Below are 24471 nucleotides of genomic sequence, written 5' to 3'. Positions count from 1 at the left end.
CAGAGAGTTGATAAAGGTGACCACAAGTAATCATCTCCGCGGACATGGAAAAAAGCTAATAAAGGACATCTGTCTAAATGACGTGAGAAAATACAGTTTCCCACATTGTAGCATTGATAAGTGGAATAAACTGAGCAGTGATGTCGTTGACGTGGTGTGTGTCAATCAGATGAAAGAGAGATATGACAGGAATGGAATAGGAGACAGGTCACAGAGAGTTTAGCTCGGGTCCTGTAATACACAAATAGGTAAATACAAATAGGTAAATACACACTTGAAAACAGAGATGGGTGGACACAGTATACCTAGGTATTAAAAAGGCTTTTGATAAGGTCCCTCATGGAAGACTATTTTGGAAACTAGAGAACATAGGAGGACTGTGAGGAACTTTGCTAGAATGGACAAGAGATTATTTGAAGGATAGGGAAATAAGAACTGTGATCAGAGATATATACTCATCTTGGGGTAAAGTAACTAGCGGAGTGCCACAATGATTAATGTTAGCCTCCATTATGTTTCAGATTTATGTAAATGACATTCACATTGGGGTAAACAGTTATCTAAATTTATTTGCTGATGATGCAAAGCTGCTAAGAGTTATGAAAACCAGAGAGGACTGTTTGCTGTTGCAGGAAGATATAAACAAGATCTATGAGTGGAGCAGGAAGTAGAAATTGGAGTTTAATACCAAGAAATGTCACATAATGGAACTAGGAAAGAGTAAGAGAAGACCAGTATGGAACTATTTGATGGGAGAGGAATAAATAATGAAGACTAAAGAAGAAAAAGATCTGTGAGTGATCATGCAGGAAAATCTGAACCCCCCAAAACACATAAACAAGTTATTTGTACTATCATATAAAATGTTGACTTATATAAGAGTGACATTTCAATACATGGACAAAGATATGATGAAAAAAATCATCACGAGCATGATACGTCCAAGGCTGGAATATGCAGCAGTGGTATGGTCTCCAAGCTCAAGGACATAAAAAAATTGGAAAGGATACAGAAGATTGCTACAAAGATGGTGCTGGAATTAAAGGACATATCATATGAAGAATGACTGAAGGAAATGGGACTGCCAACCTTACAAGATAGAAGAGAACGTGGGAACTTGATAACAATGTACAAGATAGTCAATGGCATTGAAAAGATAGACAAAGAAGACCTGGTGCTGTTGACAGAAGAAAATGGAAGGACAAGAGGACATGAAAAAAAGATCAGGATGAGGCAGTGTGTGAAGAATATTGGAAAATACAATTTTCCACACAGAACGGTGGAAAAGTGGAATGCATTGGATAATGAAGTTGTTACAGCACATAATGTGCATAACTTTAAGGAAAAATTAGATAAATGGAGATATGGAGACAGGACAGTATGATCCCCACTCGGAGCCTGTACAATACAACTAGGTAAACACAACTAGATAAATACACACACACACACACACACACACACACACACACACACACACACACACACACACACACACACACACACACACACCATGTAGTGTAGTGGTTAGCATGCTTGGCTCACGACTGAGGGGGGTCTGGGTTCGAGTCCTGGAAAGTGTCGAGGCAAATGGGCAAGCCTCTTAATGTGTAGCCCCTGTTCACCTAGCAGCAACTAGGTATGGGATGTAAGTTGAGGGGTTGTGATCTCGCTTTTCCGGTGTGTAGAGTGTGTGTTGTGGTCTCAGTCCTACCTGAAGATCGGTCTATGAGCTCTGAGCTCGCTCTGTAATGGGGAAGACTGGCTGGGTGACCAGCAGGCGACTGTGATGAATTACACACACCATTCACTTTAATTTAAAAATTATGGTGACCCCAACTCCAGCCTCTTAGATATATGCCTGTAGGTCAGACTGCTCTTCTGTTATTAACTTGAATTATCTTGACATCCCCCTCAACTCTTTCTCTATGAACTTCTGCAAGGTTTATGGTCTTAGATCTAATATTTAATCTGTAGAACACCACCTCTTTACTAAGCTTCATCATCTTTTTCTCACTGAAACACAGCTGTCTGAGGCAACTGACAGTAGCCCCTTTTCTGTTCCTTCCTACTTTCTTTATCCTCATTTTCTTCAGAAAACTGGATGTTGCATCTATGTGTGAAATAACTTGACTTGTTCTTGTGCCTACGCTCTTGAATTTTCCAAGCTTTCCCCATATGACTACTAAATTTATCTGTGCTGTATACCTCTCACCTAACTCCTCTGACTATGAAAAATTCTTTGACTTTTTAACTTCTGAAGTGGAGCACATTCTGTCTATCTTTTCAGTGAGATCTCCATCCTTGGAGATTTCATTGTTCACTACCTCTCCCTTCACTGACTATCCTGTTGATCTAACCTTCAACTTTGGTATCCTCCATGACTTAGAGCAACTGGTGCAACACCTTACTCATATTTCTGACTGTCTTGGAGATACGCCCAACATTTCCGACCTTTTCTTACCTCTCCTTACCTTTCTCCTTATGCTGTTACCCTATCTTGTCTGATGTGCTTCTCCAATCACAATCTCATTTCTATTTCTTATCCTATTTCTTCAATCCATCCTGAAGATCCCTCCAAAGTGGAAGTGTCTCTGGCATTTTGCCTCTGCTAGTTGGGGGCATCTGAGGAGGTATTATGCTGATTTTCCTTGGAATGATTACTGCTTCCATGTCAGAGACCCATCTCTGTGTGCTGAGGGCACAGAGATGGTGATAGAGTCTGGCATGGAGATGTACATTCCTCACTCTTTCTCTCAACCTAAACCTTCCAAACCTTGGTTTAACACAGTCTGTTCTCAATCTATACATTTTAGAGAGGTTGCTCACAAAAGGTACTTCAGCCTTCCTTCACCTCAATCTCATCCGTTTTACAGTTTTGTCAAAATTTCTCAAAATCCAACTCCTCTTGAGACTTCTGGCATCTGGCCAAAAAAATTCTCCAAATAACTTTACTTCTTAATTTTTCCCTCCTTTATTTCATCCTGATGGCACCACTGCCATATTGTCTGTCTCTAAAGCTAAACTGTTCTCTCAAAACTTTGCTTATAAATCTATCTTAGGTGGTTCTGGGCTTGTTGCCTTTGATTAAAATTCTTTGCAATTATTTTCTTGATGCCCTCACTGGCCTGAACTTTCACAAGGCTGATGGGGTCCTTATATTGTTTCCAAAAATTGTGCATCCATGCTGGCCAAACTCTTTTAACTCTGCCTATTGACTTCTATTTATCCTTCTTGCTGTAAGTTTGCCTACATTCAGCCTGTCCCTAAAAGGGGTGACCATTCTAATCTCTCAAACTACCACTCTATAGCCTTAATCTTTTACTTATCTAAATATCTTAAATCTGTCTTCAATAAGAAAATTCTTAAAAATAGTTTTTTAAAGTAAAAATTTTTTTTTGTGAATATACTTACCCATATGTAATTACATATGCCACTCTGCCATTATTCCCACACTCAGCACAGAAAATCAACCAGCACCTCTATATATAGAGATCGTGCCTATAGAAGTTCCATGTCACCTCCGTGCGCATGCGTGACAGGAACCACCAGCCCAGTTGGCCAACCATACCTGAGGTCCTTTCTGCCAAAAGTGACAGAAAAACAGAGGGGAGGGAGGAAGGGAACCTCTTACTATGTAATTATATATGGGTAAATATATTCACAAGAAATGTTTTTATTTAAAAAAACTATTTTGTTGCTACATATACTAATTACCCATATGTAATTACATATGCCAGATTCCCAAGTATAGGTGGGAGGGTGTAACAGAACCCCGAAGATGGAAGACACGATCTCCAAAATCGCCAAAACCCTGAAAACGGAAAGACAAACGGTATCCGTAAATCTTGTTGCTGACAACAAGGAAAAACCAGAAACTAAACCAGCATTAGTGAACAACCCTCAGCGCTGAAACTATTGGCCCAAGGGAAAAAGTATCTAAATACCTATGAGTAACATCTCTTAGGTAAAAGGAGGCTAAGGTGGTCATACTCTTCCACATACCTTGGGGACCAAGTCCAGACTCTTAACTTTCCTAAAGAGAACACTGGTCACAATAGCCCGAACCTCATGAGTGTTCATTTTCAGAAGGCATGACTCCTCCGAGACACTCACATTGGCCCTCCGAATCACCTGACAAATCCACTTAGACAAGGTATGAGGGTGGACAGCTCGTTTGGGATCTAAAACTGTGACCAACAACATCAAGCAGGCTGGTCGACAATCCTTAGTCCTGCGAAGATACTCATGGACTGCCCGAACTGGACAAAGAAGGCAGTCTACCTCGTCCTCTCTGACAAAATCAAGAAGAGAAGAAATAGTGAACTCGTCCAAGGAAGGCTGGCCCGGACACTGAGTCTTATCCAGGAAACCGGGGGCAAAGGAAAAGGTCATGGACGTCCAACCCTTGGAGTGACGCACCTCAGCCGACAGGCCGTGAAGCCTATTAACCCGATGAGTTGAAGCGAGCCACAGAAGAAACACGGTCTTAAGCGAGACATCTCTCAGTGAGGCTGTCCGCAAGGGGTCATAAGGAGGACGCAACAAGGACCGAAGGACCAGAGAAGGGTCCCAGGCAGGTAACCAAGGCAAACGAGGTGGACAAGAGACCACAAAGGAGTGGAACAGAGAAGAAAGGTCTGGATCGGTGTAAAGGTCTATGCCTAACTGACGCAGAACAGGAGCTAAGGCACAATGATAACCCCTAATTGCTGACGCTGACAGGCACTTTGACTCAAAAAGGAAAATGAAAAAGTCTGCCAGCTGCACTATAGAGGCAGAGCACGGATCCAAACCCCTCGATTCACACCAACCACAAAAGACTCTCCATTTCGCGTAGTAAACCGAGGCGGAGGACTGCCTGACTGGTCAAGACATGAACTTAGCAGCCTTGCTCGATAAATCTCGCGCTCTTAAGAGAAGCTGGAGAGTCGCCACGCGTGAAGATGGAGCTTCTCCGCAGAACCATGGAAAAGGGGACGGTGAGGTTGTTGAAGGAGAGACCGCCACTTGGGAAGAACCCGGAGACTGTCCACGAGCAGGTCCAGCAACAGGGGAAACCAGTCTGCCTGAGGCCAAAGAGGAGCAACTAGTGTCATATGCACAGCCTGCGACTCACGAACCCTCACCAGAACATGGCGGATCAGAGCGAATGATGGAAAGGCGTACAGATCCAAACCGTCACACGGAAAAGAGAACACATCCTGTCACCAGGCTCCCTGATCCAGAAGAGGAGAAACATACAGGGGCAGACGACGAGTCAGTGCCGTGGCAAACAGATCTACCAGAGGAGACCCCCACACCTGGAAGACTTTCCTGTAAATTTTGGGATGTAGGGTCCACTCTGAACCAACACACTCCTGATTGAGCACATCCACAATTACATTGCGGCATCCTGGAACGAAAACAGGGCACAGAGAGAGGGAACAGCTCTCACACCACTGGAGAACCATCCTTGCTAAAGCCGACAGAGGTTCAGAACGTGTGCCCCCAGACTTCCTGAGATAGACGACCACTGTTGAGTTGTCAGACATCACAGACACCACCGACCCCGACAAGGCCTGTTGAAAACTCTGGAGAGCCCGAAAGACTGCCAAAAGCTCGAGATGATTTATGTGGAGCCCTTGCTCCTCTACAGTCCAGACTCCCGAAGCCAGAGAATCTCCCAGGTGAGCTCCCTACCTGAGCTGAGAAGCATCTGAGAATACGGTTTGTTCTGGGGGCACCACCACGAATGGAGCACCTTTCTAAAGTTGATCTGGAACCAACCACCAAGCAAGGTCTTGCAAACACTGACGACTTGGAGCTACCTGCTACCAATCTGGGCTGGAAGCAGCCTGCCAATGCCTTTTTAGGCACTGCAGAACTCGCATCCGCAGGAGCCCACCTGGCAATAACTGTGCTAGGGATGCAAGATGTCCCAGCAAAGACCTCCAGAGTGACACTGGTGGAGCCTTGGCTAGCAGAAACTGTTGGGCCACTGCCTGAAAACAGTTGACCCGATCTGGTGACGGGAAGACTTGGGCTCTGATGGTGTTGAGAACCATACCCAAAAACTGTTTCCTCTGGCTGGGAGACAAATTGGATTTGGCCCAATTGACCTGAATCCCCGAGAACACAGAAGCAAAAGAGACCGGGCATTGTCGAGGCATGAAGACCAAGAAGGGCTGGAAATCAGCCAACCGTCCAGATAGCGGTGCAAGGGTATGCTGAGGCGATGGGCCCAAGCTGACATGGGAGCCATTACCTTGGTAAAGACCTGAGGAGCCGTGGCAAAGCTGTAGCACAGAGTCTGAAACTGGTAAACTCTGCCCTGCCAGACAAACTGCATGTACTTGCATGACAAAGGATGGACAGGAACTTGATAATAAGTGTCCTGCAGGTCCAAGGACACCATCCACTCGCCCTCAGCCATTGACTCTAGCACTGATGAAACTGTCTCCATGCAGAAGTGGGTTACCACCAGGAAATGATTTAAGACCAAAAGGTTGCAAATTGGCCTCCAGCCCCCTGTGGACTTGGGCACAAGGAAGACGTGTGAATAGAATCCGGCCTGAGGGTCTACCACCAGTTCTATAGCTCCCTTTATCAGCATCTCAGAAACTGCTGCCTCCAGAGCCGAATGACGGTCTGAGCCCTCCCTGTATGCTGGAAACTCTACTGGCGCCCTCGAGAGGGGAGGATCCCTGAGGAAGGGGAGAATGTAACCTTACTGAGGGGTCCTGACCACCCACTCGCAGGCCCTGATGTTCTCCCACTCCTGCCAGTGCTGCTGCAGACAAGCCCCAACTTGCAATGGCACCTCCGCAGTATCCCTAGCAAGATCCCCGATGGCCCCTAGAGCGGCCATGGAAAATTCCTCGAGAGTGAAAGGAACCACTCACTTTAGGAGCAGGATGGGGCGGAACTGAAGGAGGCACAACCGGTGCAAGGTGTTGGAAACCAATGGCACGACCAGCCTTAGCCCTGATGCCCTGAGCTGTGGAAGCCAGACCACGAGCAATGTGGGAAACAAGTGACCGTTATGAGGACTCAAGCCCCCTCTGCTCCATTGTTGTAAGAGATTGACCATCAAAAAGGTGGGAGCCAATGGGGGAAGACATCAACTGCTGTCTCTCCCGATCACCGTAAGTATTAGGGAGGTTTCTCACCACAGCCGGCTTGTGTAACATCATCATCCTCAAATGGAGCATTTCACAGGGCTGCATAATATCTAAATTTGCCCTATCCAATCCCCTCTGGGGGGCAGTGGTGGAAAGACCAGACTACTCAAAATACCCTCTAACTGAGTAGCCATATGCCAGGGAAGACTCACAGACAGATCTTTACTCTCCACCAAATGAAGCAGCTCATCATTGAGAGGAGGAGCCCCACAGAAATCTCCTTCTGGAGTGTACCAGCTCTCTGCCCTTGAAGCCCACCTCCTGGGCAAGGCAAACTTGGCTGAAGCTGGATTAGAGATCCCCAGAGAACAGCCCAATTGTTCCCTGTGAACCTCCAGAGCCAGAGGGGAATGAGGCAGCACCAAGGGAGTGGGGCCAGGCCGTGAAGTCTCAGAGGTGCGCTCGACCCCAGTCTGAAGAGTGGAAGCAAGAAAAGAGGGCATGGGGAGACCCAAAGACTCTCACTGAGGTAATGAGCTCACAAAAGGAGGACGCACCCTCCTCATCCGGAGTGCCAGCCTCCCCTGAGGGAACGTCATCAAAAACCTCATCCATCTCTTCAGAAAACGAAGGCCAGCCCGTGTCACCAGCCTGACTAACTAATGTGCCACCAGGGTCGACGCCCGCATCAACTGGGTAGGGCGGGACCTGCGAGGGCATTGACCCATGTAGCCAATTAACATGAGGTAGGCCCATGGAGGACACGCTTGCCGAGCCTGCAAAATTACCATCATCCGGCAACCCACCATGAAGTCCCATTTTTCTGCCGCCAACAAGGCCCAAGGAGGAGACTGGCCCGGCGGGAGCTGGCTCCCCACAAACCCCCGAGGCCTGACCAGAGAGAGGCGCTGCGTGTAGACTCAGTCCACTGACCCCAGGACTGGCCACGGAAGAAACAGGAACAGCAGGAGCCTGCAAACCACTCAATCCCGGAGCCACATCGGGGAGCGGGGCTGCACACAAGCTCATTCCACCAAGACCTAAAAACTCCCTGGAAGCACCTGACACAGCGGGTGTCTGCACCACACTCACTGCTGGGGTCAAGCTAGGGAGTGGGACTGCACTCAAGCTCACACCCCCGAAGCCAGAATAGTCCGCGGAAGAGCCTGAAACAGCAGGGAACTGGACCCCCCCTCCCAGAGCCAGACTAGGGAGAGGGGCTGCACATACGTATGCTAACTCCATCGAGCCCCGAAAACTCCGTGGAAGGGCCAGGAACAGCGGGAGAAGGGACGCTACTGGCGGCGGGGCAGAGCATGGGGCTGCATGCAAACTCACTCCCCTGACTGCCAACTCTGGGGCAGGGCTTGGAACAGAGGTAGCCTGCCCCCCTCTCACTCCCAGAGCCAAACCAAGGAGAGGGGACACACTGAGACTCGCTCCACCACTACCAGCAGCCACCACCGAAGGGCCTAAGCCAGGGGGAGACCAGGGCCCCCCTACACCTGTCACCAACCTGGGGGGCGGTTGCACACTCGCTCTGCTGTCCGCAAACCTTGAAAATGCGGAACCGAAGGCAAGGGGCAACAAAACTGCTGACAACTGGCCAATAGAAGCCTTCATAGCAGCCAGATCAGCCTCTACAGCAACAGAGCTGCTGGCCCAAGTGGCCTCAGAAGTTGGCTCCTGCCGGCGAGAATGCTTCTCACTGGAACTGCCAGATGACTTGACCCGCTTCTTCTCCTTAGCAGAATGCTTCTCAGTATCCTTCACATATGCTTGGAACTGGAGAAGGGGGAGGTGGGAACACTCACTATACCAGTCTTCAGCTAAACACATGGCGTGCCGACAAGACACACAGCGGAAATGCGGCTCTAAAACCTTGCCCAGCAACCACCTCTTGCATCCAACACAACTCTGAGCGGCCATGGCAACTCAGGGAGAAGTAGAAATGGAAGTAGCAAAGAAGCGGGCACAAAAAAAAAAGCAGGAAGAAGTGAGAAGAGGCGCAGGTTAACACCGTGCTGAGCACAGAAAGGATCTGAGGTATGGTTGGCCAGCTGGGCATGCACACGGAGGTGACATGGAACTTTTATAGGCACGATCTCTATATATAGAGGTGCTGGTTGATTTTCTCTGCTGAGTGTGGGAATAATGGCATATAGGCATATGTAATTACATATGGGTAATTAGTATATGTAGCAACAACATGTCACTTCACTATCTTTTATCTGATCGTCTGTATGGCTTCCATCATGGCTACTTTACTGATGATCTCGCTTTCCTTATTGAGTCTTGGTCATCCTCTTTTAGAGATTTTGGTGAAACTTTTACTGTTGCCTTAGACATATCAAAACTTTTGATAGAGTCTGGCACAAAGCCTTGATCTCAAAATTACTCTACTACAGTTTCTATCCTACTCTGCAGCTTCATCTCAGGTTTCATCTCTGACTGCTCTATTGCTGCTGTGTTAGATGGCCACTGTTCTCTACAATCTATTAACAGTGGTGTTCCTCAGGGTTCTGTCCTGTTACTCACTCTCTTCCTATTATTCATCAGTTATTTTCTAAACCATTCTTAACCTATCAACTCCTATGCTGATGACATCGCCTTACATTTTTCCATGTCTTTTCAGAGACAATTAACTCTTCAGAATGTAAATAGATCGCACAGGGAAGCCACAGAATGCTTGACTTCTAATCTCTAAGATTTCTAAAGTGTGCATAGAAAACTTAGTAGTGTTCAATGCCTCAAAAACTCAATTCCTTCATCTATCTACTTGACACAACCTTGCAGACAACTATCCCCTTGTCTTCAATGACACTCAACTGTCCCCTTCTTCTACACTGAATATCATGGGTCTGTCCTTTACTTATAATCTAAACCGGAAACTTCACATCACATATCTTTACAAAACAGCTTCTATGAAATTTGGTGCTCTGAGGTATCTCTACCAGTTCTTCTCACACTTCAAACTGCTAACTGTGTACAAGGGCCTTATCTGCCCATGTATGGAGTACTCCTCACATGTATGGGGGTTTTCACTCTCAGATAGAGTGGAGTCAAAAGCTTTCTGTCTTATTAATTCCTCTGCTCCATGTAACTGGCTTCAGCCTTTTTCTCACAGCTGCAGTATTGTATCTTTTACTATCCTCTACCTCTATTTTCATGCAAGCCAAGGACGGAGTTTGCTATGGGCAACGTGAGTGACTGCCAAGGGTGCAATCTATTTGTGGGTGTATGAGTACCCCTTCCACCAAAAAATTGCCAATTTTCTACACTAATACTGCTAATTTCCATGTCAAGTCAGAGGAGGGATTGCTGGGGCACCCCTACGATCACATCAACTTGCTGAGTCATGTATACAGGTTGTGTGCCAGAAGAAAGAGGCAAGGGAGAGGTGGGTAGGGGATCAATTTGCACCTGTAAATCTCACTCTCAAAGGTAAAGCAAGAGAGAGAGGGGCAGGGGACAGACTGTCCTCTGGATGATTTAAGATCCCAGGCCACAAACTGTTGCTTCCAAAATAAATTGTATATATTTCTTTCATAAAATTAATATAGACTCCTTATAGCTACATGCTAGACTCATAACAGAGGTGATAGTGTCTGGCATGGAGGTGTACATTCCTCTTTCTTTTTCTCAACCTAAACCTTCTAAACCTTGGTTTAACACAGCCTGTTCTCGTGCTATACATGATAGAGGGATTGCCCACCAAAGGTACTTGAACACTCTATCTCCTGAATCTCATGCACTTTATATTTCTACCTGGAATCATGCCAAGTCTGTTCTTCAACTTGTCAAACATTCCTTCATAAATAGAAAATGTCAGAGTCTTTCAAACTCAAACTCCCCTCGTGACTTCTGGCATCTGGCCAAAAACATCTCCAATAACTTCACTTCTTCATCTTTTCCTCCTTTATTTCATCCTGATGGCACCACTGCCATCTCTTCTGTCTCTAAAGCAGAATTTGTCTCTCAAACCTTTGCTAACAACTCCACCTTGGATGATTCTGGGCTTGTCCCTCCCTCTTGTCCTCCCTCTGACTAAAGTTCTTCGTAATAATGTTTTCCATGCCCTTGCTGGTAAACCCTCAGAACGTTTATGGACCGGATGGGGTCCCTCCTGTTGTTCTCAAAAACTGTGCATCCATGCTTGCACCTTGTCTGGCTAAACTCTTTCATTTATGTCTATTGACTTCTACCTTTTCTTTTCGCTGGAAGTTTACCTACATTCAGCCTGTTCCTAAAAAAGGTGACCATTCTAATCCCTCAAACTTATAGCTTTAATCTCTTGCTTGTCTAAAGTTTTGAATCTATCCTCAATAGGAAGATTCTTAAACATCTGTCACTTAACAATCTTCTGTGATCGTTAGTATGGCATCCGTCAAGGTCGCTGTACTGGTGATCTTCTGGCGTTTCCTTATGGTGTCTTGGTCATCCTTTTTTAGAGATTTTGGTGAAAATTCTGCTGTCGCATTAGACATATCAAACACTTTTGATAGAGTCTGGCACAAAGCTTTGATTTCCAAACAGCTCTCCTACGCTTTTTTTTTTTTTTCTAATCTAAACTGCATTACAGAGGCTTAAAGAAAAAACGTTTTTTATTGGTATCCTTCTCTCTGCAACTTTATCTAAGTTTCCTTTCCAACCGTTTTATTGCAGCCGTGGTAGACGGCCACTATTCTTCCTGTAAATCTATTAATAGTGGTGTTCCTCAGGGTTCTGTCCTGTCACTCATTTTCTTTTTATTATTCATTAATGATCTTTGAAATCAAACTTCTTGCCCCATCCACTCTTACGCTGATGATACCACCCTATATCTTTCCATGTCCTTTCAGAGACGACCAGCCCTTCAGGAGGTCAACAGATCATGCAAGGATGTCACAAAATGCCTGACTTCTGATGTTTCTAAGATTTCTAATTGGGGCAGAGAAAACTTAGTAGTTATCAGTGCCTCAAAAACTCAATTCCTCCTTCTCTCAACTTGACACAATCTTCCAGAAAATTATCCCCTCTTCTTCAGTGACACTCAACTGTCTCCCTTTTCTATGCTGAAAATTCTTTACTCATAATCTTAACTGGAAACTTCACACCTCATCTCTTGTTAAAACAGCTTCTATGAAATTAGGTGTTTTGCAACATCTTCAGTTTTTCTCGCCCCTGCAACTGCTAACTTTGTATAAGGGCCTTAGCTGTCCTTGTATGGAGTTCTCTTCGCATGTTTGGGGGGGGGTTTCACTCACACTGTTTTACTAGATAGGATGGAATCAAAAGCTTTTATATCTCATCAACTTTCTCTTCTGACTGACCATTTTCAGCCCCTTTCTCACTGCCAAAATGTTGCATGTCTTTCCATCTTTTATTGCTATTTTTATGCTAACTACTCTACTGATCTTGCTAACTGCATGTCTCCCCTCCTCTTGTATATATATATATATATATATATATATATATATATATATATATATATATATATATATATATATATATATATATATTTCTATCATGGACACCTGTTTTTCATACAAAAAAACTAGCAAATCCATTGTTTCACTTACTTTCGTCCGTTGAGATTTCAAAAATTCTGCCTGGCGCTATGCCTGCCAGCGCGGTGCCTGGCGCTGCCGATGGGGTCGGCTGCGCTGCCCCTCAGTTTATTCTCGACTTGCATCATGTTCTCACGCGCTGTGCTTCCATCCCTGTTTCGCTTCTTCCTGTTTTCACGTCGGAGGACCTTATGGGCAGCATGCTCATCCAGAGCAGCCTGTTGCTGCTTGGGAGAGTGGTTTGCTGATGGACGTGGCTGTGGCTGCTTCCACGCCTTGTTCTTCCGGCTCTCAGTCATCTTCTAAGTCTTCTAGATGCTCAAGACCAGACTGCACCAGGGTCTTGTGCAGTTTCCTCCAGGACCCTCATTCTGTTTGTGTTAATTGCAGGGATATCTGCAACCCAGGTAAGAGGTGTGGTGAGTGTTCTACTTGGAGCAGTGATAAAGTCCTTGCCGCCTATAAGTACCAGTGTGGTTTTAGGCGCAGGAGGTTCGCTAAGGCAAAACATTTCCATAGTTCTGTTGCCCACCCTTTTTGTAATGTCTCCTGTGATGTAGGCACGTTGGAGTCTCTTAAGGCACCTTCTTCTGTTCAGGGGACAAGGGATTCACCGGCTGCCTCTGTTTTGTCCAACATTCATGGCGGTTTGGAGATGTTGTTTCAGGACGGTAGTGTTTTGTCCCAGGACAAGCTCACAGCTGGGGATTTGGCAGTAAGCCTGGCCTCCCCCCCCACCCCTTTGCTTTGGGTGAAGGCCCGGCTGGGAGAGACGCTTGCCCCCTTGCCTTGTCTCCCCGCCCACAGGATGGCATGCTCACTCCTTACCCATCAGCTGCCTCCTCTGTCCTTTCAGCCGACAGGGGCCTAGTGTCTGATGACCCTATGGCCCAGCAAACCCACTGTCTTGCTCATACTAGCTCTCACAGCGGCCATGTTGACTCTGTTTCTGCTGATGTATCTCGTTCCCGGACTGACCTGCACAGACAGCCATCGTCCTGGAGGTGATCTTTTTCTCGCCGATTGGCGTGTCCTGCTTGGGTCTCCTCTCCCTTCTTGTTCTGGGTGGCAGGACTTGGGTGCCTCGACGTCCCCAGGGCCTGGCGGGGCAAGACATGATTTAGAGAGGCATGATGGGATCCCAACAGGCCTGGAGGGGGATGAGGGGCGTGAGTTCTTCTCCATGTACCATCACATGATAAACTACATTGACTCAGTGTTTGAGGATGCAATGGGCCAGCAGATTGACCTGGAACACCCAGTTGCCCCGGGTACCAGCACCACACCTACAAAAAAGGGACCCATCCTCCTTGGAAGGGCACAGCCTGTAAGGTTTTTCATGGAGCAAGCCTACAGTGCTTATTTGAAGGCAGATGAGAAGAAACCTACCTCATTTTGCTATCCTTTGGGCAAGTTTGCTAATATTTACAGTGTGGTGGGTCAGGAGGTTTACAGGAAAGTTGCCTTGGTTAACTCTAGCTTCCACACTGCCCTAAACCCAAGAGCCTCGCGTCCTCCGTGAGCACCCGGAGGTGGCCAGGATGGAGGGGGGTGGTTGCCAGGTCTAGAGATGCCCTAAACTACTCCTTTTGGTGCTTGGGGACCATGCATCTTCTGGCAGCTTGCAATCTCTCTGCATACCTCTTAGACCTGGTGGAGCAGCTCTTTGAAGCTGTACATATGATGCTTAATGACACTTGCAGGGACTTGACTTACGTTATCACCAACTTGCGGGCCTGGAGGAGGGAGGCTTACCTCGGCCGCCTCAGACCCTCCTTCTCGCAGGTCGAAAAGGGCATCCTTTGAAAGTCTTCCATTTTTATCCCTCTCCTTATAGATAAGGACCGACTTCAGGAGGCGCTCCAGTCCTCCAAGAGTAATGCTGATAGGATGCTCCATGAGGCCGCACTCAGAGCTCTTGCCCGGCCGCATCCTGCTCTGGGTTTGGTGGAGCGTGGTCCCTGGCCTTCTACCACCACAGCTGTAAGGCCCTCTGCCACTCCCACCCAAAGACCGCCCATCGCCGTTTGTGCCAGGGACTCCCGGGGTGGGTTTTGCAGCTCTCACTCTTCTTGTCCCGGTGGGCAAGGACGTGGATAGAAGGACAAGCCCTTTCAGAAGTGACAACCTCCCTTACCGGGGGGCAGTTGCAGGCTGTCTAGCCCACAGGTGGGAGTGGCTCAAGATAGGGGCAGAGACGTGAATTCTTGACATTATGAGGGAAGGCTACAGGATTCCCTTCTCTGCCCTCCTGCCACTCACAACCCACTTCAAGGAACCCAGAGGTTATGCCCCAGGATCACTCAAAGAACAAGCGCTTCGGTTGGAGATCCAACAACTAAAGGACAAGGGTGCCATAGAGGAAGCACCCTCTACCCTGGGGTTTTTACAGCCACATATTTGTGGTTCCGAAGGCCTCGGGAGGTTTCTGACCCATCATTGACCTCTCCATCCTAAACAAGTACGTCGTCACTACCAAGTTCAAGATGGAGATGGTCAGGACCATCATGTCTGCAATACAACAGGACGACTGGATGGTGTCTCTCGATCTGAAGGACGCCTATCTCCAGGTGCCCGTCCATCCAGACAGCTGGCATTTCCTGTGCTTTACCTGGGAGGGCTGCCACTTACAATTTCGAGTTCTTTGCTTCATTCTCTCTACTGCCCCACAAGTCTTCACTCAACTCATGGCTCCTGTGTCAGTGGACTTCCATCGTCAGGGCTTCTGCATTCTCCGGTATCTGGACGACTGGTTAGTCCTGGCTTTGTCAGCAGATGAGGCTCAAAGAGCCACAGCTTGTCTCATCGACATTGTTCCATTCTGGGGATCTGCATAAATTGGGAAAAGTCTTCCTTGACTCTAGAACAGGAGAAGACCTTCCTCGGGATGCTGATTCGCTCTCCTTCTTTGAGGGTTTTCCCGATGCTGGGGAGGATACACAACCTACAGAATACAATTCGGTCCTTCCTCAGTTGTCCGTCCCCACCTGCAAAGGACTGGTTGCAACTTCTCGGGCACTTGTCCTCCGTCATTCATCTAGTGCCAGGATCGAGGAGGAGAATGCGCCTTGTGCAGATTCAGCTGAACCAGCAGTGGGACAGACAGTCGACGGCAGATGACCATCCCATCCTCTGGGACCCCAGCAGTCGTCGGGACCTGGAGTGGTGGCTGGAGGACAAGAACTTGGCACAAAGTCAATCCCTCCAACTGGCTATCCCGGACATCTTTCTCTTTCCAGATGCTTTAAACGAAGGGTCGGGGGCTTCTCTCCTTCAGGACTCGGTGAGTGGACTCTGGGACAGCCGAGAGAAGTCTCTCCATATCAACATCTTGGAACTCAGGGCAATTTTCCTGGGGCTCCAACACTTTGTGGACATGCTGCAGAATTCTGTTGTTGCTGTTTTCTCTGACAACGCCATGGCGCTCGCGTACTTTAGCAAAGAGGGGGTACCCACTCCACCCTCCTCAACAACGAGGCTTAGGAGATCCTAGACTGGGTAGAGGTTAATTCAGTGGGAATTCTGACCCAGTTTGTAAGGGGCTCCGACAACGTGATAGCTGACTGCATCAGCAGGCAACACCAGATTCTGTCCACAGAGTGAACACTGTATATGGACGTGTGCCGTCATTTGTGGCAGGTATGGGGCTACCTGACTGTTGATCTCTTCGCCACACGTCTCAACTACAGGATCCTGAACTTTGTCTCTCCATTTCAGGATCCCGAAGCAATTGCCATGGATGCCTTTCTTTACAATTGGGACAACCAAGACCTGTATGCCTTCCCTCCTTTTTCTCTCATCAGGAAGGTGCTCAACAAACTTCGGGCTTCCAGCAACACCAGGCTCATCCTGATTGCGTCATTTTGGCTGCAGAGAGAGTGGTTTCCAAACCTGTTTGAGGCATCACGAGAGCCACCCCAATGCCTTCTGCTGCGGAGGGACCTCTTGACTCAGCCCCACACCCACAGGTTCCACTGCGGTCTCCACGGGCTTCAGCTGACAGGGTGGAGACTGTCAAGCGATACTTGAGATACAGAGGCTTCTGCTCTAAGGTGGCACAGTTCTTGGTACATGATAAGAGGCCTTCTGCTTTTTTAAACTATCAGCACAAATGGAAGAGGTACAGGAAACGGTGCAAGAACAACAGGCATACTGTTTCCAACCCCACGGTCCAGAAAGTCGCAGATTTTCTTGTTTATTTGCGCCAGGTTTGTAATCTTGTCACCTCTGCTATCAAGGGCTACAAGGCCATGCTTAACAGTGTTCTGGTAATCAGAGGGTTGGACCTCAACAAAGACCAGGTGCTGAGGCTTATTATCAGAGCCTGCTCTTCCCAGCCACTGAGGCGTACCAAGGATCTTAGACCTTCCTGGAACTTGGATGTGGTTCTTTGCTATTTAATTAACCAAGGCTCCCTTTGAACCTCTGTGGCTCTTGTCCACCAGAGACCTGACTAGGAAGACCCTTTTTCTGCTTGCTCTTGCTACAGCACAGAGGGTAGGAGAGATCCAAGCACTCTTTCACAAGACGAGCTGGCAGGGACAGGATCTGCTGGTCTCTTATCTTCCTGAGTTTATTGCCAAGACAGATACAGATGCCCACAGTACTCCACGGGAATTCCGTATTAAGAGCCTTGCTACCGTCGTGGGTTCTGAGGATGTGGAGAGACTACTATGTCCCGTTCAGGCTTTGCCTACAACACCCCGAAACCTCTTTCTTGCTATTAAGTGTCCTTCCAGACCTATGTCCAAGGCAGCAATTTCCTTCTTCCTCTGGGATACCATCAAGTCAGCCCACGCTTCTTCCTGCTGCGAGCTTAAGGTCCGTGCCCACAACATCCATGGCATTGCTACCTCTATGCTCATGTGGAAGAACTGCTCTGTTACCACTATCTTGAGGGCAGCCTGCTGGAGGATGCAATCTATCTTTGCTGACCATTATCTCTGGGAAATAGTAAGACAGGATTGGGATATCTTCGCCTTGGATCCAGTGGTCACTGCTGGACATGTAGTTGACTAACTACTGCACCTGGCCATGCACAACCTTAGGAAGTATGCTCAAGGTTGCTTGTGATAGAAATGTAATTTTTAATGCTAAAATTAATTTCTTCACGTACCTGTTTTTCATACAAAAACAAGTGCTCTCCCTTCCTCCCCCTGTCTGATTCAACACACATGAGAATTAACTGAGGGGCAGCGCCGGGCACCACGCTGGCAGGAGTAGCCCCAGGCGGAATTTTTTGAAATCTCGGCGGATGAAAGTAAGTTAAGCGGTGGAACTGCTAGTTTTTTTGTATGAAAAACAGGTAAGTGAAGAAATTAATTTTAGCATATAAAATTACATATTTTGTGTGTATATTTACCTAGTTTTATTTACCTAGTTGTAGTTTACGGGAGGGGAGCAAGCTCATATTGACCCGTCTTTATACCTTGTTTCGCCCTGCTTAGCTTTGAAACTGTGAACACTGACTGGATTTAAGATGTCTATATCTAATCCATTCCAGGTGTCCACAGCTCTATGAGGGAAACTGTACTTCTTAATGTCTCTTATGCATTGCACCTTCTTCAATTTTTTCCCATGTCTCCTTGTAGTCCTTGTATTTGTGTGTGTGTGTGTGTGTGTGTGTATTTACCTAGTTGTATTTACCTAGTTGTAGTTTTACAGGGCCTGGGCTTTATGCTCGTGTGGTCCCGTCTCCATATCTACGCTTATCCAATTTTTCTTTAAAACTATGTACACTCTTTGCTGATACCACTTCCTCACTCAAACTGTTCCAAGTCTCAACACATCTTTGCGGGAAACTAAATTTTTTAACATCTCTCAGACATCGTCCCTTCCTTAGTTTCTTACTATGCGATCTTGTGCTTCTAAAGTCATATTCTTCTCTCAGGATCAGTTTCTCATTATCCACTTCATCCATTCCGTTAATCAATTTATAAACTTGTATCAGATCCCTCTCTCTTCTCTGCTCCAAGGTTGGTAGATCCATTGCCTTTAGTCTCTCCTCATATGCCATCCCTTTAAATTCTGGAACCATTCTTGTAGCCATTTTTTGTAGTCTCTCTAATTTTCTTATGTGTTTCTTTTTATGGGGAGTCCACACAACTCCTGCATATTCCAATCTAGGTCTTATTTTAGTACTTATCAATTTCTTCATCATTTCCTTGTCCATATAGTGAAATGCTACTCCAATATTCCTTAGCAAATTATACGTCTCTCTGAAAATTCTATCAATATGGCTACTTCTTCTTTAGGTCTATATTTCGGAACATATTCCCTGACCCCAGTTTTGTATATTTCCAAAAATAAGTTATATTTCTCTTGAACCGTTAATGAGTTTTCCATCTCCTCCCAGTTTACGTTTTTAAAATAGTTCTTGAGATTCTCAATATCATCCTTTCTGTAATTTAATCGGTCTCCTTTGTATGATTCATCTCTATCTTCCTTTGTGTGTGTGTGTGTGTGTGTGTGTGTGTGTGTGTGTGTGTGTGTGTGTGTGTGTGTATATTTACCTAGTTGTATTTACCTTGTTGTAGTTTTACAGGGTCTGGGCTTTATGCTCGTGTGGCCCCGTCTCCATATCTACACTTATCCAATCTTACTTTAAAAGTATGCACACTCGTTGCAGACACTACTTCTTCATTCAAACTGTTCCACGTCTCAATACATCTTTGCGGGAAACTATATTTTTTAACATCTCTCAGACATCTTCCCTTTCTCAACTTTTTACTATGCGATCTTGTGCTTCGAATGTCATATTCTTCTCTCAGGATCAGTTTCTCATTATCCACTTGGTCCATTCTGTTGATCAATTTATAAACTTGTATCAGATCTCCTCTCTCCCTTCTTTGTTCCAGGGTTGGTAGATCCATAGCCTTTAGTCTCTCCTCATATGTCATCCTTCAAATTCTGGAACCATTCTTGTAGCCATTTTTTGTAGTCTCTCCAACTTCCTTATGTGTTTCTTTTCATGGGGGGTCCACACTACTCCTGCATATTCCAATCTGGGTCTTATTATAGTACTTATCAATTTCTTCATCATTTCTTTGTCCATGTAGTGAAATGCTACTCCAATATTCCTTAGCAAATTATATGTTTCTCTAAAAATTCTATCAATATGGCTTACCGGTTGATTGTTTTCTTCCATCGTCACTCCTAAGTCCTTTTCCTTTTTAACTTTCTCCAGTTCTACTCCATCTCCCATCTTATAGATTCCCACGAGTCGTCTTTCACTCTACCATTTCCACGACATGGGTTTTGTCCACATTGAATTCCATTTCCCACTTTTTACTCCATTCCCAGATCTTATTTAGGTCTTCTTGCAGTATTTCACAATCCTCCTTTTACTTTATAACTGCACAGTTTTGTATCATCTGTAAACAGATTTATGTAGCTGTTCACTCCTGGCATGACGTTAATATAAATGAAGAAAAGTATTGGTGCCAATACTGACCTCTGTGGCACTCCGCTTTCTACTGCTCTCCACTTGGACTTCATATCTTTAACTACCGTCCTTATTTCTCTCCCCCTCAAATGATTTTCTATCCATCTCAATGTGCTTCCTTTTAAGCCACCCTTCTCCTCTGTCTTCCATAGTAATCTTGCATGTGGCACTTTGTCAAATGCCTTTTTTAAATCCAAATAAATACAGTCAACCCATCCCTCTCTCTCTTGTACTCTATCAACTATTCTAGAATAGAAACTCAATAAATTAGTTACACACGACCGTCTTTTTCATTGTGTGCGTGTGTGTGTGTGTGTGTGTGTGTGTGTGTGTGTGTGTGTGTGTGTGTGTGTGTGTGTGTGTGTGTGTGTGTGTGTGTGTGTGTGTGTGTGTATTCACCTAGTTCACCTAGTTGTAATTTTACAGGGCCTTGTGTGGCCCCATCTCCATATCTACACACATCCAACTTTCCTTTAAAACTATGCACACTCCTCGCTGACACCACCTCCTCACTCAAACTATTCCACACCTCCACACATCTCTGTGGGAAACTATATTTCTTCACATCCTTCAAGCATATTCCCTTGGCTATCTTTTTACTATGCGATCTCGTAGTTCTATTTAAATTTTCCTCTCTCAACATCATTTGCTCATTATCCACTTCATCCAAACCATTCAACAGTTTATAAACCTGTATTAAATCTCCTCTTTCTCTTCTTTGTTCCAAGGTAAGCAAATTAATTTCTTTTAATCTCCTCATAGGTCATTTCTGCCAATTCCAGAACCATTTTTGTTGCCATTCTCTGCAATCTCTCCAACTTCCTTATATGCTTCTTTTTATAAGGGGACCAAACCACCCCAGCATATTCCAATCTTGGTCTAATTACCGTACTAATTAATTTCTTCATCATATCTTTATCCATATAATGAAAGGCTAATCCAATATTTCTAATCAAATTATATGTTTCTCAAAACATCTTGTCAATATGAGCCTCAAACTGCCCATGGTCTTGTATTATCACTCCCGAATCCTTTTCCTTTTCCACTTTTTTCAACACTACTCCTTCACCCATCTTATATGACCCTCTTGGCCGTCTTCCACTCTTCCCCATCTCCATTACATGACTTTTGCTCAGATTAAATTCCATCTCCATGTGTGTGTGTGTGTAATTCACTGTTTGACCTGCTGCAGTCTCTGACGAGACAGCCAGACGTTACCCTACGGAACGAGCTCAGAGCTCATTGTTTCCGATCTTCGGATAGGCCTGAGACCAGGCACACACCACACACCGGGACAACAAGGTCACAACTCCTCGATTTACATCCCGTACCTACTCACTGCTAGGTGAACAGGAGGGGCTACACGTGAAAGGAGACACACCCAAATATCTCCACCCGGCAGGGGAAACGAACCCCGGTCATCTGGCTTGTGAAGCCAGCGCTCTAACCACTGAGCTACCGGGCCGTGTGTGTGTGTGTGTGTGTGTGTGTGTGTGTGTGTGTGTGTGTGTGTATAGTATTTAGCTCCTTTATTGATGAATTAAGCAAATAAGTAATGGCCATCGATAGCATGGAAATATTATGTGGTCTGATTGTACTATCTGTGAAATTTATTTTCAGACTGAGAAGACGAGAAGAGGAGAGATCACACCATTCAATAGAAGAAAGTGACTCTGACTGTGTGTGTGATGAATCTGAAGAGCAAGAAGTGGAGGCCCTAGCACCAAGAGGACTGGGAGTAGTCAGGGTTTCTGGGTCAAGAGACAAATTCACAGATTCTCAGGAGTAAGATTCCATAGTTTATTGTCAGTATTGAATGGTGAAATATTGTATAGAGTCAACTGAAATATTAGGATTTTTCTAGTATGTATTCCTGATTTGTTTATGTACACATTGTGAAATAGCACTGAAAATAGAGTAATTGTACACTTTGCTGCAGTGTATCAGTAATTTTATTTGCATCTAATATTTTTTTCAGAACTCTACATATTGTATATGATGGCTCATAAGACACACTTTTTCTTCCGCAAAAAAGTCTCAGGAAATGGGCCTACATTGTATGAGGCCAAGGTTCAGTATTGAGGCAGTGGTTGGTGGTCAGTCTCTGGCAACAGAGGCTATAAGATTAAACGCCAGACATCTTTGCACATATAAACAAAGTGATGATTGATACTGCACCATAAAACAATTTTTTCTTTAAAGGTAACAATATATAATAGGTCATATTTACCAGTAATTCACATAGAATGACACATGTCAGGAAGGTTTTCTATACATCACATGAACCAAAACAAAACATGGAATCAGCAGTCTTGATATTAACAAGAGCAAGACTCACTGTGTTCTTTACAGTGTTACTCCTTGAGGTAGGACACACTTTCACACAATTAAAGTGCACCTATCATTTAACACTCTTACCTGACATACATGTAAAAAAAATATGAAAAAAGAAAAATTATGATAAATAGGCCTGTAGTCTCTCACAGTCAGTACTGATGCCATATACCAGTTACATGTTTACATAACCATCTCACAACTTGATTGCTACATAAGCTAGTAGCAAATATTAAAGTTTTTAAATGCAAAATACTGGGATCTAATAATTATCTGAATGCATGTGAGTCTTCAAATGTCAGGTGAAATCCTTCAATTCATATTCAGAGCTTAAATCTGCTCATCTACCTTCTTTTTTTTTTTTTCTTTTTTTTTTTTTCATTTCAATGTCTGCCAAAACTAGGTACATCTTATGAGCCCATGTGCCTTATGAGCCATCAAATACGCTAAGGTGTTACTTGAACTTGAAACTTATTATGTTATGGACTCCCAAAATCTATTTCCAATTTTCATAAAGAATGTTGCTAAATTGTTGTCACTTGAATTAGCTTCAAATTTTCGGTTTAGTTAGAGAAACTGATCTTGCCTTTTGATGTATAGAAAACCCCCAGTTATCATGGGGTTGTCCTAAAGGCACCTGTGAATTACAGTACTAAAGTCTGCATTATACTCATATTGATACTACTCCTCAAATGTCTATTTATTATCTCTATTAACCAGTAAACTGAGTAATAGGGTTCCAGTAATTATACCCATGTTGTTCAATTATCAACATAAAAGAAGAAAAAAAAATTTCTAAGAAAATAGTTTTTACTGTTATAAGATGAAAAATTGCAGGGAAAAAGTATAGAAAAACCAACTATTGGTTCATTACTGGAAGTAGTGGTCAGAGAGTGAATGTTTCATTGAGCTGGTAGATAGTTGTTGTGGTGGTGAGTGAGCTGATGGATAAATGGTTGTTGTAGTGGGGAGGAGGATGTCTAGATATAGTTGAGATTTACTTATTTCTGATCATCTAATTTCTGGTCATTTATTTCTATTTGTACAGTAAACTATGCTATTTTTATGTAGCATAATATAAACTAAAAGTTTCTTTTACTGTAATGGTAAAGCACAATTTTGCATCATCAGCAATTTTGCATCATCATCAACTAAATTAATATACCTAGTCACTCCATACTGTATTTCATTTACATATACCTGGAACATAATGGGGGCTAACGCTGGCCCTTGTGGGAGTGAGTGAAAGTGGTACGTGTTCTTAAGGCCGAAAAGGCTTCTGTCACATAAATACAGTAATACCTCGAGATAAGATCGCCCCAACATACAATTGTTTTTGTATACAACGAAAAATGTCATATAATTTACGCATTGAAATACGAAGATATTTTTAACCCCTTCAATACGGTGACGCCTATGTAGGCGTCATGAAGCCCCAGTAGCAAATACGGTGACGCCTACGTAGGCGTCATATTTCTTTTCCGAGCTTTCTTCAGTTCAGTTGTCCCGTATAGTGTGTTGGATACCAACTACACACACCGTATGCTGTCTTTGAAATCCTAGTGCTCCTCCCACCATCCTTGTCTCCACCAATCACTAAAGATAAGCTACATGCATCCCTGCCTTGTGTCTAAAATTACCCAATGGCATAGACTGTTCCCATCTCTCTCTCTCTCTCTCTCTCTCTCTCTCTCTCTCTCTCTCTCTCTCTCTCTCTCTCTCTCTCTCTCTCTCTCTCTCTCTCTCTCTCTCTCTCCTCTCTCTCTCTCTCTCTCCCTCTCCCTCCATCTCCTTCCCTCTCCCCTCTCCCTCTCGAAGATAAGTTACATGCGGTGTCCCGCCTTGTAACATTTAGTGGCACACACACACACACACACACACACACACACACACACACACACACACACACACACACACACACACACACACACACACAAAATACAACAAATTTTCTAATCTCTCTCTCTCTCTCTCTCTCTCTTCTTTCTTTCTTTCTTTCTTTCTTTCTTTCTTTCTTTCTTTCTTTCTTTCTTTCTTTCTTTCT

General features: G+C 45.0%; 1 protein-coding gene across 1 annotated transcript in view; it reads left to right on the top strand.

Annotated features, from left to right (window-relative positions):
* Nucleotides 1-24471, top strand: part of LOC123514585 — an 86266-nt gene that overhangs the window by 15938 nt on the left and 45857 nt on the right. The window contains exon 2 of the mRNA XM_045272549.1: nucleotides 21714-21878. Within this exon, the coding sequence (XP_045128484.1) occupies nucleotides 21714-21878 (165 nt within the window). The remainder of the gene's footprint in view (nucleotides 1-21713; nucleotides 21879-24471) is intronic.

This window comes from Portunus trituberculatus, chromosome 38 (assembly GCF_017591435.1).
Source record: "Portunus trituberculatus isolate SZX2019 chromosome 38, ASM1759143v1, whole genome shotgun sequence".
Taxonomy (NCBI): domain Eukaryota; kingdom Metazoa; phylum Arthropoda; class Malacostraca; order Decapoda; family Portunidae; genus Portunus; species Portunus trituberculatus.
Note: the sequence above shows the minus strand (reverse complement) of the source record. Positions and strands in the feature narration are given on the sequence as shown.